This window comes from Pinus tabuliformis, chromosome 9 (genome assembly GCF_031772625.1).
Source record: "Pinus tabuliformis cultivar Carrire ecotype Pingquan chromosome 9, CPIR1, whole genome shotgun sequence".
In the NCBI taxonomy this organism is placed as follows: domain Eukaryota; kingdom Viridiplantae; phylum Streptophyta; class Pinopsida; order Pinales; family Pinaceae; genus Pinus; species Pinus tabuliformis.
In genome coordinates this window covers 1,404,461,322-1,404,476,461 of record NC_142307.1, presented here as the reverse complement: position 1 = coordinate 1,404,476,461, position 15,140 = coordinate 1,404,461,322, and the positions used below count along the sequence as shown (strand labels likewise).

General features: G+C 32.8%; 1 protein-coding gene across 1 annotated transcript in view; it reads right to left on the bottom strand.

The window, feature by feature from the left end:
• The window catches only part of LOC149153806 (plasma membrane ATPase 1-like), a 49,044-nt gene extending 35,018 nt beyond the window's left edge, over positions 1-14,026 (bottom strand). Inside the window, exons 1-4 of the mRNA XM_089443933.1 lie at positions 13,931-14,026; positions 13,602-13,781; positions 13,297-13,416; positions 13,062-13,178 (exon numbers count right to left, since the gene is read on the bottom strand). Coding sequence (XP_089300059.1) covers positions 13,062-13,178; positions 13,297-13,416; positions 13,602-13,781; positions 13,931-14,026 — 513 coding nt within the window. The remainder of the gene's footprint in view (positions 1-13,061; positions 13,179-13,296; positions 13,417-13,601; positions 13,782-13,930) is intronic.
• Positions 14,027-15,140: the final 1,114 nt, after the last annotated feature.

Sequence of the window (15,140 nt, the reverse complement as noted above, 5' to 3'; positions counted from 1 at the left end):
GTTCCTTGTAAATACTACAACGAACTAAGTTATAAAGCTCCATGGGAAGTATGTTATGATTTTTAACAATTTTTTTGGTTGTAGGTGTCATAGAACACCGAGGAAGGTATTCCCCTAAGGGAGAGGGGTCTGTAACAACCCCTGGTTGAAAGTTAATGTAATAAAAGTTAATAAAGGAAAAATAAGACCAAGGTCATGGGAAACGTATTCTAAGCTAAATGTTGGGAAAAATATCCTAGTGGGCATCACTTGTCACGTTTATGGATAAGGGGAAATTGGCAAAGGCAATGAAAAAGGCTTTGAAAAGGAAAAGAGGCATTAATTGGCACATTATTTATGAAAATAAAGGAAATTAGGAGAAAATGGAGGCGAAAGGTCACATGTTGCATGTAAGGAGGAAAATGAAGGAAAATAAGGGGAAAATGAAGAAATTAGAGGCATCAAGAATAAAAAGACATCAAAGCATCAGTTGGTAGCTTTTTGTTAGTTGTGCTTTGGAATTAGTCTCAAAGAGGAAAAGAGCACCAAGAAGAGAAGGAAAGTAAAAAAGTAAAGGAAGGACAAGGAAGGAAAAGGAAGCAAAGATCAAGCAAGGAAAGGTTGGATCAAGTAACTTCAGCAGGAATACTTGCAGGTAACAGATTGCATGTATGATTTCCTAGTTGGTTTTAGCATGCATAGCATATGCATGTGTAATTTGGTTTCTTTGCTTTTGGTGGAATGGATTTTTTCAAGTTTTGATAGTAGTTTAAGCCTTGCCTTGCCATTTCTGGATCCCAATGGTGTGATGGGATTCTTTCTCTATTGAGCTTTAGATTTCTGGAAGGTTTTGGATCTGCTTGAGGTGGTATTAGGAAAATCCCAAGGGTTGGGGGTGGAGATGGTTTTCTCTGGGAAACCCTCAACATGTGGGTGGATAAATGAAAATTACTCAAGGGATGGTGAAGGAATTCTAAGGCATCAAAGCTCGGTTTGGTTTTGTGATCTCGGGACCATTTTAGGTGATCACAGTATGGTGAGGGTGGAGGTGGTTTAACCTCTAGATTCCCTTGGTTGTTTATGGATTGGTTTATCCCATGATATCCCACATTCATTCTTGTAATATGGAACGGGGGTGATTGCTTGAAAGAAAGATTCCATTCAGCTCAATCAATGGTCGGGTGGTACGTGGAAGTCCCTGACTTGGTTGGATTTTTCATATGGTTAATAAGAGCTAAGTTCCTCTTGTGTTTGATAATTAAATGTACTTGTTATTATGTGGCTTTAATGGATGTTCTATCATTGTTATTTGTCTGGTTATATGTTGGTTATAAGCATGGTTAATTGACATATCTAAGTATGAATCTTATTACATTTCCATTAATAAATTTATGGTTAATTAATGCATGACCTAATTGGTGATATGACAACTATTGTGAGAAGGTATCGGTCCTTATTTTTTAACCTCAAATAAGTTTTTAGATCCTTATGCTCAACTATTCATTTATGACCTATAGGTTGCATGTTCATCATGTGTTTTGTCCTAGTTGGGAGGGGTTAGTTCAAGTCTCGGTTTAAGTTTTGGTTCGTAAGCTTTGTTTCTATGTCATTTATCATTTCTGGAAGTTTCACTGAGTTCTGGGCAAAGGCCTGAGTCCTGGCCCTGAAATAGTGGCTCAAAATTCGAGGTCACTGGTATAGAACTAACTGGAAAGGTTAACAATCGTTGGAAAACAAGCCTATGGAAACGACTATAGGCTTACAGTCACTTGCATGCCTTGGCAAGGGATCGGTTGAGGTTCTAGGTCAATGAAAAAGAGAGTTATCTTAGGGGTTGGACACCTAGAGGGGTTGGGTTTCTCTTGGAGGTCTTGTAGCACATGAGGGAAGTCAATAACGTCTTAAGTTTTCGAATCCATTTCCTTAAGGTCATATAGGAGGTTAAGTCTTATCATAGTGACCCTCAACTCATGTTTACCCAGAGTAAACCGGTGAAAGTGGGTAAATGTGGGAGGAGGAGGTTACAAGTTCGCAAAACAATCATGGGAAGGACGAACAATGAAACGAGATGCATCGAAGGTGAAACAAAACCCTAAGTCGTGAATTCGTTTGTCGGGAAGGTAAGAAGTACCCATTAATAATTGTGACAACCTGGTCAGAGTGAATGGCACTAATAGGTGGCAAGAATTGCAGTCGAGATCCCAGACGTGTCCTCCCAGATCATCAATAATCAATAGTGTTTTTTAATCAAGATAAATCTCCCTGACTCCCATTATGCTTGGCACCTATCGTTTCATAATGCAGTGGATCGATAAGTTTCAACATCACACTTGATGGTGTAGAGAATTCAAGGTTCTATCAATAATTGCGATGGAAAACAGGAAACAATTATAGGTTGGCGAGTTGATCGAAAGATTTAACATTAAGTAATAATATGACAAGGTGATAAGGTTCAAAACATATAACATTTAAACCATTTTCCATAACCATATCATTCAAATAATATATATATATATATATATATATATATATATATATATATATATATATATATATATAATACATAGCCAATAACTTTAGAAATTATCGATACCATTACATTTATGAATAGAACCTTTTAATCATATGGTCATTATATCATTGTATTGCAAGATAGAAAGCCAATGAAAATTCACAAAACCTATTGAAATGTAACATAACAATATTTACACAAAGTAATAAAATGAAAATATATATACTCAAACCAGAATAGGGATCTCCATATCAACTGCTTATCTAGGTTTTATAAGACTTGTAATCTCATAGATAGCCTAGAAGCACAAACTACATGACTGCTACCGAATCAAAATAGATGATCAAAGACTAGTGAATCGATACAAACATCAAATTTTGATTAGAACCATATGCCAATCACAAAAAAAGAGGTCTTAATAAAGTCTGGATTTAAACCCATAATCCAAATGCTAATTATAAAAATGAAAGAAAATGACAATAAAAAGAGAAGGGCTCATATCATTTCAAAATGAGAGGGGATTCGATTGGGCTACAACCAATCTCCTAGCCATGAATGCTTAGACCCAGAGTAGTCTGCGATTTGATTGTGAGAGGAATAAATAATTGTTTGCATGTATGAAAGCTTGGGGTGGGTCGGCCATGCCACCCCTCCTAAGTGCAATGGAAGGCGGTGGGATGACAGGCTACCCATTGACGCGAATTCCAACACCCTAATTAGATACTAAAAAATTAATTATGGCTATTATTTATATTTTATAAATTCCATTTTTTTACATTACCCTTCATAATTTCCTTATTTAATTGGATATTACTTTACTAATTTTCTCAATTAATTTGATTTGTTTCATATATTGAATATATATATATATATATATATATGAAATTAATTTTTAATTTACTATTTTAAATCATATTTAAATTAAAATAAAATTTTTATTACTATTATATTTGCAACATCTAACATATAATACATCACTTTAAATTTAAATATCAAATTGAAAAAAATAAATAAAAAAAATTCATAATGTTGAATGTGGAGATCATAAATGTGATCACAAGAGTGGTTTTGGTTTACAGCAAATGTACAAATACTATGTTCTTTCCATTAAATTATATTTTTATGTCTCAATTCCCAATCAGAAATTGCCATTGAGAAGGTATAATAAATGAATCTGAAAACATTTTCAAATATTAACATACTTGTGGATTCCTTTACTTTCGCTTATTTTGTTGTGCTATGTATGCTTCGTAGCATCTCCTTGTGTTAAGTCACCGAAATTAATTATCAGAGATCAGAGGAACTCCATTGCTTAAATAATTTTTTTTTATCAATATAATAATAAAAACTATTAAAAATCAGGAAACTAAAATGTTAAGACATGGAATCATGCAGTGGGTACCGAAGTTCAAGGCTAAGCAGCACTCATAATTCCATGAATGTGATGACAAGTTATGTAATGAGTACCTAGGTCAATGTAATTGTTATTCATCTTTTTATAAGTATTATTAAAGTGGGCAATTTGTTTTTTAATTTAATACTAAAATATAATCATTAAGTTACATACAAGAAAACACTATCATTAAAACTTCTTTTTATAACCATGTTTTTAGCATTTCTGACCTACAAATAAGATAGCATCTTTGACCTACAAATAAGATGAAAAGAAAGGTGCCCTGTGGTTAGACTCTTCTTTCTCTTCCCATGGGAATCTTTGACAAGTTATGTAATGAATGTGATGACAAGTTATGTAATGAGTACCTAGGTCAATGTAATTGTTATTCATCTTTATATAAGTATTATTAAAGTGGGCAATTTGTTTTTTAATTTAATACTAAAAATATAATCATTAAGTTACCTACAAGAAAACATTATCATTAAAACTTCCTTTTATAACCATGTTCTTAACATTTTTGACCTACAAATAAGATAGCATCTTTGACCTAAGATGAAAAGAAAGGTGCCGTGTGGTTATACTCTTCTTTCTCTTCCCATGGGAGTCTTTGGTTTGTGTATCAAAGATTTCACCTTTTATGCCTTAAGTATAATGAAAAGGGTGGGCCAAGAAAAGCATTTTATAAAGAACAAAAGGTTGGTTCTCTAAACTTCTCCATAGTGACAATAGTGCACTTTTTAAGATTGCTTAATAATTTGTATAATGAGCAGTAATTCAAATTTGCTATATATAATGTATATAAAATTTATCGCCATTATTTGTATCATGAATTATAATGTTGTGTAGGTTTTATTAACAAAAATATTTGATATTGTTAACCTAAATCAATTAATTCATATTTTTGGATTTGGCATTTGAAATACAAGATAAAGAAAGATTGCTATGCCACTTAGGTTTTCTTTGATGAATAAACGAGTTATTGATCTCTGGTTCAAATTTTCTGATTTTCTTAATTAAAAGTTATGTATATTATTTTTTATTATATATATATATATATATATATATATATATATATATATATATATATTAAAATTTGTTAATATTATTATTTTTATATAATTGTATTAATATGGTATTTTAAATCAATTCTTATAAATTTTAAATCAATCCTCATAAATTTTAAAGAATACTATTAATTTGTTTTGAAGGTTAAGAGATTTATTATGTTAGAGATTTACTGGTTGAAAGATTTACTATTCTAGGCATTAACTAGTTTCAACCAAGTTTGGGATATTCACAATAACACTTCATGTCTAAACAATCAATTTATGGATGTTGCTCCTTATTCATTATCATGGACATGTGTAATTTTTTAAAATAATTTTTAAGTCAAGATAAACATTTGTACTTATTTTTTATATAATAAAAATAATTTTTTAATTTACAATATTAATATATTTTCAATTTTCATAGAAAACGTGTATATTATCATCTTTATAAAGTATTTTATTTAATCTCCTTAATACTAGTGCCTATTATACTTGCCGAAAGACATGGTATATAGAAAGGAATGATATATAGTAATCCATAAATTATTGATTATGTATTAATTGCTTTGACATTTTTTATATTGTGAAGTTTAACCAGTGTTTCAATAAATTTTTCAATTTAAAATTAGTTAATTTTTATTTTCACAAGTTTAGGTTGGACAAAAGGTTTGCATATTCCTTCAAAGTTTTTCCATGCACCACCACATATTCTACTCTGCATGCACCACCTTGCATTTATTACCACCTATCATGTTTTTGAATTCACCACCTCGCATTTATCACTACTTATCATGTTTTTGAATGCACCACCTTGCATTAAGGGAGTTGTAGCCCCTTGTTCTGTTGGGGTATCCAACAACCTCAAACCACTTATCATGTTTTAGAATGCATCACCTTGCATTAAGGGAGTTGTAGCCCCTTGTTCTATTGGGGTATCCAACAACCTCAAACCAACTGTTAAAGAGAACTCAACATTTTTTTTTTTAGCTAGAGGCATTCCCAATCAGAGAGCTAGAATAATGAAGCTAAGGGTGGGACACTCCGATGAGGGTGATGCATTCTTATTGCTTCTACCACTGGTGATAGGTTACTAACGTGATGCATTCCTGCTACTATTGGCACTAGTGATAGGTTCCACTATCACATTGGTGATAGAAGTTGTTGATGGATTATTCATGCTATTAGATATTGGTCTCAGTGTGACATGATAGATCTTTGACCGCTATGTTATAATAATCACCTATATTCGTAGATACTTTTAGGTAGATAAGTAAATTAGTTAAAACGATTGATGAAACTTAAATCATAATTTGTGATAGTGAAATTATCATAGTTTGTGATAGTGAAATTATGTCACTTGTTAAAATAAATTATGTAGTTTCTTAGCTTTTTATCAAAGGCTATAAATTATGTAGTTTCTTAGTAGTTTATCAAAGACTATAAAGGCTAAATCTACAGAGGTCACTGATTTTCATTAAAAACGACATTGAAAATTAAATTTCTTTACTTTGTACATTAAATCTATTTAAATGGTTTGAAGTATTGGGCACTGAAATTGCAACTTGGCATCTTGGTTTGATTACAAGATATTGAAATAGTAAATACTCGAATAAAAAGCTCTATGCAAGAAACCATGAGATTATCCCAGATGGGGCACAATATTTAGAAATTAAAAATACATGTCAGTGCCAAAATGAAAGTGTCAACTTCACCAAAAATTAAACTTCAGGGTTCTTAAAGTGATTAATATGATGGGAAATACATTAGTAAGAAAGCATGCAGGAAAACTTTGTTGCTTGCAGACAACTACAAGAGACGTCCATTGGCAAGGGTCTGTCTAGGCAATCTGTACATATATATAAAGAGAGAGAAACCAATTAATATTCAATATTAGCATGGTGATGACTAACCACAATATTATAGTAAGTGTTTCAGTATCAGGTCTGTAATATTTTACATATTTATTTGAGGCATGCTTGGAATCTCCACACTCCAAAGAAACACTCTCTAAAATTTACTAACCCAATGGCAAAAAATTAGGGCAGAAATGAAATCGAACCATGTGTTGCTTGCTGGCATTCAATACAAGTTATGATGTCCCTTTAAGTATATAACATAGAAGGGGACGCCTTTAGGTTGACACACTGCAGAAAGACATAAATGACCGAAAATTCCTCTTTGTTGTTTGACATCAAATTGTTGTAGTCGATTTCGGCTTTTCGTATCACCATCTAAACAAGGAGCCACTGTTGTGGCGCTAGTCCCTGCCGGTTAACAGAACAGTTTGGTCAGTTATTATTATGAGATTTAATTTGCGTTATCATGAGAGCTGGTTTCCATTAGTAGTGTGTTGTAGGCATGCTTACTTGTATTAAGATTTAATGAATTGGATGGCCAATTGTTGTATGAACTTTTTGACTTTATGCGAAGAGTGAAATATAATGAACTTTGCCTTTGTTAAGTAAGAATTGTCATAAATGTCATTGAATTGATAAATGCTTGTTACAATTTTACTATATCTCAAATTTTTTGTTTCATATTACAAATCTATCCATCTATTTAAAATAATAATTTAATTTGTATCTTAATACATTAACATATATATTTAAAATATGTTTTAAAAGTATAAAGTAAAATTACCTTATCACTTGTCTTATTATTTTCAATTATAAAGTAATTTTTAAAAGACATTGGTCCTATATTTTGTTATTACGATTAAAAATATTTTTCAAAAGACACTTGCCATATATCTTCTTATAATGTTGAGTTTGTATTTCTTAAAATAAGATTAGTTTTAGATATAATTTTCCAATGTCTCATGATTTAAAAAATGCTTAGATTAATAATTAAAATATAATAAAATTGAACAGTGAATCATAGAAAACTTGAGGGAAAAAAACTATAAAAGGTAATAATAATGCATTATAATGTATGAAGAATTAGAGAGTGTTAAAGTAAGTTATGTATTTTAATAAGCACGGGGTATAAAATATGTTGAAATGCATAATAATGAATTATAATGTATGAAGAATTGGAAAGTGTTAAAGTGAGTTATGTATTGTAATAACCATGTTGCACAAAACATATTAAAATAATAGGGAGGTGTTAAAGTAAGTTATGTATTTTAATAACCATGGTGCACAAAACATAGAATTTTGTTATTTTTTTACATTTGAATGTTATGGAAATATTCATAAAATGATAATGACCAAATAAACATTATTATGAATATAAATTTGTTAATTAAATTCGTGGTGGAGAGTGTTCAATATTTACATAGATTATTCTCGAAGGTCAAAGAAGAACTTAAGCATTTAAAAATTATAGTTATGGAGTCTTGAACCCATGATTGAAAGATTACATATCTAGTAACATGTTTGGACATAAATGATACCATTCCGGTTAATCTCAATGATTGAGGAATTATTCCATGGTCAAAAGAACAAAAGATATATTTATTTAAAAATATTGTTTATCATAACTTTAGTGTGAACTTTAAATTTGTCCAATTACTAATTAGCAAAGAAAATAAACCTTGCATCTAATTTCTAATTAGTAATTTGTTGCATTTAATTAATAATTTGTTGTGATGCAAAAGAACATGACTTTTGGCCTTTTTTATAGTTTTGGGTTAGTAAATATAGCATCTAAGTACAATAATAAAATAATTTTGATAAGTCTATTTTATAAATTAAAAATTAAAATTAAACAAACATTTAAACTTTACGAGTTGAAATGCATCTAATTTATAATTAGTAATTTGTTGCATTTAATTAATAATTTGTTGTGATGCAAAAGGACATGACTTTTGGCCTTTTTTATAGTTTTGGGTTAGTAAATATAGCATCTAAGTACAATAATAAAATAATTTTGATAAGTTTATTTTATAAATTAAAAATTAAAATAAACAAATTAAAATTAAAAAAACATTTAAACTTTACGAGTTGAAATGTAAATTGATCATGATCTCCAAGAAAAAATCCATTATCTTTTGGTGTTCTATACTCTTGCTTTCTGCAATATCATAGTATTCGAATTAAAAAATATAATTTATAATTTAAAATGATAAGCTAAAACATTGTGTAATGATATATTGAATATATATAAAAATATATATTTTTTACACAGAGAACATTGGTTTTGGAGCGTAAGCAGTGGCAATAGAATCCAAATTCAAAATATAATGCAGTTCATGTTTATCAAAATACATTTATGTCAAGTCAAAGAAATGGCACTTTATAGGCTGGATAAAGAAGTATTGTGTCAGTACAATGTCAAATTTTGTGCTGTAACATTTTGTCATTCTGTCAGTACAATGTCATTTTGTCAGCAATGACAACACTTCATTCCAAGTCTCCATGTTTCAAAAATTTCAGTTGAAGGGGATCCCATGGAATTTGCAGAAATTTGTGCTTCTTTATACGAGCTTAGCTGCTAAATTTTAACAGCATCATTTCCAGACTTTCCTAGAATGGCTGCAACTGTGCGTTCAGATATTACAACTTCAACTGTAGTTTTTGTGATAAGCTCACGAGCTGCTGTGACACTGCCAATGGTGATATACAATGCCAGGGACATTAGTACATAAATGGTGATCAGCAAAACCCCCCATGATAGCAGCAATTGACAAAGTTTTGCAAATCTTGTGTACCTTCCAAATCTGGCAGAACTCCCTTGACGAAGAATTGGCTCCTCAAACTCAGAGAAATTGCCAATACTGTTTATATCGCGATTTGACTGAATTTTGAAACAAAGCATATAGTTAGTACTACAGGGGTTGGTGTTTGCAGACAGATTTATGCTTAATTATCTTAAATACAAATTTAATTGCACCAAGGAATCTGCTTTTATTCTAAGAAATCAAAATGAAAAAGTAGTAACAGAGGGACAGTAGAGGAATTGTTGGCAAATGTTGGAAAATGTCGGAGGGAAATCAAGAACTGCATACAAAATGGGTGCACTTGAAATAAATAAAAATGTTTAAACAAAGCTGACCTTTGATGACCATGGGGCTGGTGAAGACTGCATAGTCGGATAGCTTGATGATGAATGGGATTGATCAATAAAGGATCTTCTGTCATTTGCTAAAATTCTGAAATTGAAACATGATACATTGAACCAAGTGATTATAACCTAAGTCGAACCAAAGTTTTGGGGTGGAAAGGTTTTGGGGTCTTATTGCGGGTTTCGCATTGCTTTGCAATGTTGACGAGATCTCTTTTGATTTGCAAAAACAATTTATTAGGAAGTGAGTATTGTATATACCTGAACCAACTGATCAGTTTCGAAAGCACACCGAGGAAGGTCTTCTCTTTGTAATATTCTAATATTGGCAGCTGTTGTGTGCCTCATATCAGAAGTCACTGTAGCAGCCCTGCCAATTAGACAACAGAATTTCAAAATAAGATCAAGCTGCTGAAAGGTACTTTATCATATGCAATCCTATTACTGGTTACAGAACTGTATCTGCCATCAAACTTCAGATTCACGCTAACTAGCTGAACATGACAATGCAGAAGGAGAGATCAAAACCGTGAGGCTACAAAGTCATAATACTTGTATTGCAGTAAGAGCATAATATGAAGAAACATATTCATATTACTTTTGCATTTGTTCTGGACGTGAAGGCCAGCATGTTCCTGCATTTTGTAATTTGTATAACAAATAGTTAGTTAGAATAAAATGATAACATTGTAAATTGAAGAGAGGACATATTTGAGACAAAACATCTTAAGGAGTTATGTGAACTAAAGCTTCTTGTGCAATCCTTATATCATGTACAATGTGTCAAAAGCTTGTTTAACATTAAAAAGAGTATTTGATTGACTAAAGCTGTATAAGAGTAAAACAGATCTCTAACATGGGTTGTTGCAGCTTTCCAATCTTGACGAGATCTCTTTTAATTTGCAAAAGCAATTTATTAGAAACTGAGTATTGTATATACCTGAACCAACTGATCAGTTTCGAAAGCACACCGAGGAAGGTCTTCTCTTGGTAATATTCTAATATTGGCAGCTGTTGTGTGCATCATTTCAGAAGTCACTGCAGCAGCGCTGCTAATTAGATAACAAAATTTCAAAATAAGATCAAGCTGTTCAAAGGTACTTTATCACATGCAATCCTATTACTGGTTACAGAACTGTATGTGTCATCAAACTTCAGATTCACGCTAACTAGCTAATGCTTTTCAACGAGATCTAATACGAACATTGGCTCAAAATATTCCAGAGTGCTGAGGACGGCATGTACTGTGGTGGTCTTATTGGCGGACAACTGTCCCTCCTCGAGATCCTGGAAAGTTACTCGGCTTGGGTTTTACCCTGTTCGCGCCCTTTGGGTTATTATTGTTAGTTGGTTGTTTAGCTCTGCAGTCTCTGCGATTTTTCCTTTGTATTTGTTGTATTGTCTGCGGTGAAAACAGAATGCGGTTCCTGCCTGCTCGGTTAACTGTATAGCAAACGTTTGGTTGCGGTTCTGTTGTTCCAGGTCCGGCTTGTATGCCTCGACTGTCTGGTGTCGCTTTGTTAAGTTCGGCTACTGTATTGTTTAGATGTTTGTTCCTCTGTCGTTTGGCGTTTTCCAGTGGCGTTGATGTTTGTCACAGTATTGTCTGTTCGTTTCCCTCAAGAGTCCATGGTTATTTGAGCATTATAAGTTAATGGCATTCTGGTTAAATACTGAGGGTTTCTCTTACCTGCATGGGTTTTATGGAAATTTCCGTAAATGTCGGTTTCGACCACCATGTCATTGCCATTGTCTTAGTATAGAACAAAGGGGCAAAATGGTGCAAGAAAATGCAAACAGCCAACTAGAAATTCTAGGCACGGGTTTCATAAAAACCTTTAAGTCCCCTTGCCGAAGAACTCCAAAGGTAGTTTCTTGATAGGACCCTAAATGCGGAAGACAAGGTCTGTTTAATGAATTTGGTGGAAAAGACAAAAAAAACTTGCTGGTGTGGAAAGAAATACCAACCAACAGTTAGGGAATGTCGAAAGAGAGATCGATGAGGTGATCTGTAACACACAATGCAGCTTCCACGAGTGGGGATATGGAACCGCTTCATTAGGATGTGCCAAGCAGAGCATAGAGGATTAGGAGTTCAGGGTGGGGATAACCTAGTATCCAAAATGACTCTGCTCCACTGACACCTTTGGCCATCATAGGGTTAGAAATTACAGGTCTTCATCTTTCATAAATGAAATTATTCTTATAAACTCTACCAGGTCATTCACAAAGCATTAGTGCCCGTTTTTATTGCATAGGACTTGGATATCCTGGTGAGCAAGTATGCATTCCAATAGATTTCCATCCGTCCCAGTTGAGAATTTGTGTTGTTTAGCCCAAAAATACAAATAAGACTGGAACTGATATCTAATGGTTGAGTGATGCAAAGATTGCACCTTCTCCTGAAATAGAGAGCTACGTACTATGAATCTTAGTAGTTTTATGCATAATGTTATGTACAAATTTCTAGTGGGAGACACCCACAACTGCAGAGCCAAACACCGACCTTCGGGTTAAATCTATCTCCCTAATTCATTGATTTTTCTTATAAAAAGAAGAATATTATTCAGCATTCCTGTGAAAATTTATATTATTCATTACTTCTGTGTGAAAGATAAAAATAATTGAGATTTCGTGGAAACCTTTCTTTTAGAAGGAAGCTGTTAATCCCATTGCATCATTTTGGAGTTATTAATGCATCAGACTGTATTGACATCGCATTGAAGGATATGGTTGTCTACTATATCATTATCCATAACCTCCCCTGTTTGGTAAGTATTTATGTATAATAATGGCTGAAGTTTCGTAAGTATTTGTGTATAATAATAACTGAGAGAATTTAAGCATTTCTGGGTAACAATCATTGAAAGATAATGTTAAATGAAGGCTTCTATATTTGATAAAGGATATCTAGTAAAGGACATCTATATTAGGCCATAAAATATCAATTCTATCATTTTAAAATTGGAAAATATCCGTATATTGGAAAATATCAATACGTTGTAGTTGAGATGTTGTTGACCTGTTGCTGTTTATTCTTTTGATTCATTTAAAGATCCAGAAAATGATCCATATATGTAAGAGGTCTAATGAAGAAGGTCAAACTTCCAAAGAACAATACCTGCTCTGGAGCATGTTTACTAACTCGATGCATTTTCCCTTCATTGTCAATATAAGTGAGAGTTGTCCTCTTGTCAGTTGGATTAAAAGGAAGAAAATGGAGCTCTGGAATGGTTGCCTGTGCCTTTTAGATGCATGGATGTTAAAAGCCACAACAAAAGATACAAATCAGTAAAATAAGCATAGGCCTGCTTATCGACTAAAATTTAATATGATGACATAAAAAAAAAACTTGCCTCCTTAGGATCTGTAAGCATCCCAACAATTGCTGCATCAATGGCATCTTGATTCTCTGTTCTGGATGCTCTTGCAGCCATCAAGACAACAGCATCCTTGTCATATCCTTTCGCGAAAACCTATTCATGACAACAATTAGTAATTGATACTTGTTTGAAGGAAGCTAACAATAGTGGATCATCCAATATTACCACGAACCCTAACTAGCCAATTTGGTACAACTGCAGTATCACCAAAAATTATGTATTTATGAAATAAGAGAAAGGACAAAAAGAAGAATCAGAAGTCCAGAATAAATACCAACCTTTTGGAAGTGGCCAACTTGGTTTGTACTGTTGACAATATGTGCTGGTTTACCAAAAAAGGTATGGAACCTAGTAGCAATGACAACACATTCAAGTTCACGCTGTTTGCAAGTAGAGCCAGAATAAATCCCATTGCCAGGACCCTTTGTTACTGGTAATGACTGACCACTGAGGGCAGACTACACACATTCAAAAATATTGTCATAAAGCGTGGCTAAGGAAAAGTACCAAATGTTGAAGTTAATCCCAGAAACGATATAAAAGCATACCGAAAATTCGAGCACTTGTAATCAGAAATAAGAAGTAAAGAAAAGGATTGGATTAAGACCTGATCAATCTTTAAAGGATCTGCTTCAAGAAAACGTGCATCCGCAGGAACAATATCTCTAAGTTTGATGCTGATTATGTCACCAAGAACAAGCATCGCTGCATCTTCTTCATTCCATTGTCCATCTCTGAGAACTTGTTAAGTTCAAAGTCTTAAGTCATTGACCAAGGAATTTAAAACTGCAGCACCCATGATCTTAAGAGGATTCTGAACATCCAATTGCATGCTTCCCCTCAAAAACCAGGATAGAAAACTGAAAATATTGGGGCTGCCACTCATACAAAAGATAGTGAACAGACCTTGCTCTTTGGAGCCAGCCAAGTCATCAGTGCTGCAGCAACATTGCCAGCATTGTTTTCCTCTATGAAACTTATGTTTAGATGAGATTTTCATTCCTTGTACAGGTAACAGAAACATAGGTAAAATAAAACAAAACTTTCGAGCCCAAAACTTTCGTTCGACTTAGGTTATAATGCTATTATAATGAAAAATCATGTCGGTCAACCAACGGTCAGCAATTGATCAATTGCATATAGTCCCAGGGAAGGACTAATAATACCAAATGCATTATGCCATAATTCCATTTTCAAACAACATATATTCATTTTAAAGTCCATATAGTTTGGTGCTATTTATAAAGTCTAGCTTCAAGCATGTTGCAGAATGCATTCGAACAGACATGTATAAAGACTTTCTAGCCTTGTTTCCTGAATCGTTACCTACAGTATGCAAGAAACAAAAACTAACATAGCATTCAGCTATAACATAGGAAGAAACAGAAATGACTAGCCGATTCAATATACAATTTGTCATTTAACTTGAGTAGATAATAAGTGCCATGTTTAATCAATCTATGGAATCTTTGGTGTTTGCATTTAGCAGCTGTAGATACAAAATTATTGCTGATCTGATGTTGCATTTGTTGTATTCAATGATATAAAGCATGATGCAGAATGCGTTCCATTCGAGATAGAGAATAGAAACAGAAACAGTACAAACACAGATGCATAAAGACTTTCTAGCCTTTTTTCATCAACCGTTGCGTTACATATTCTTTGTAAATGAGTCAAAATTGCAAGTCAAATACTTGTATTATAGTAACAGCATAATATGAAGAAACATATTCATATTAATTTTGCATTTGTTGTGGATGTGAAGGCTGCCATGTTCTTGGATTTTGTAATCTGTATAACAAATGGTTAGTTAGAAC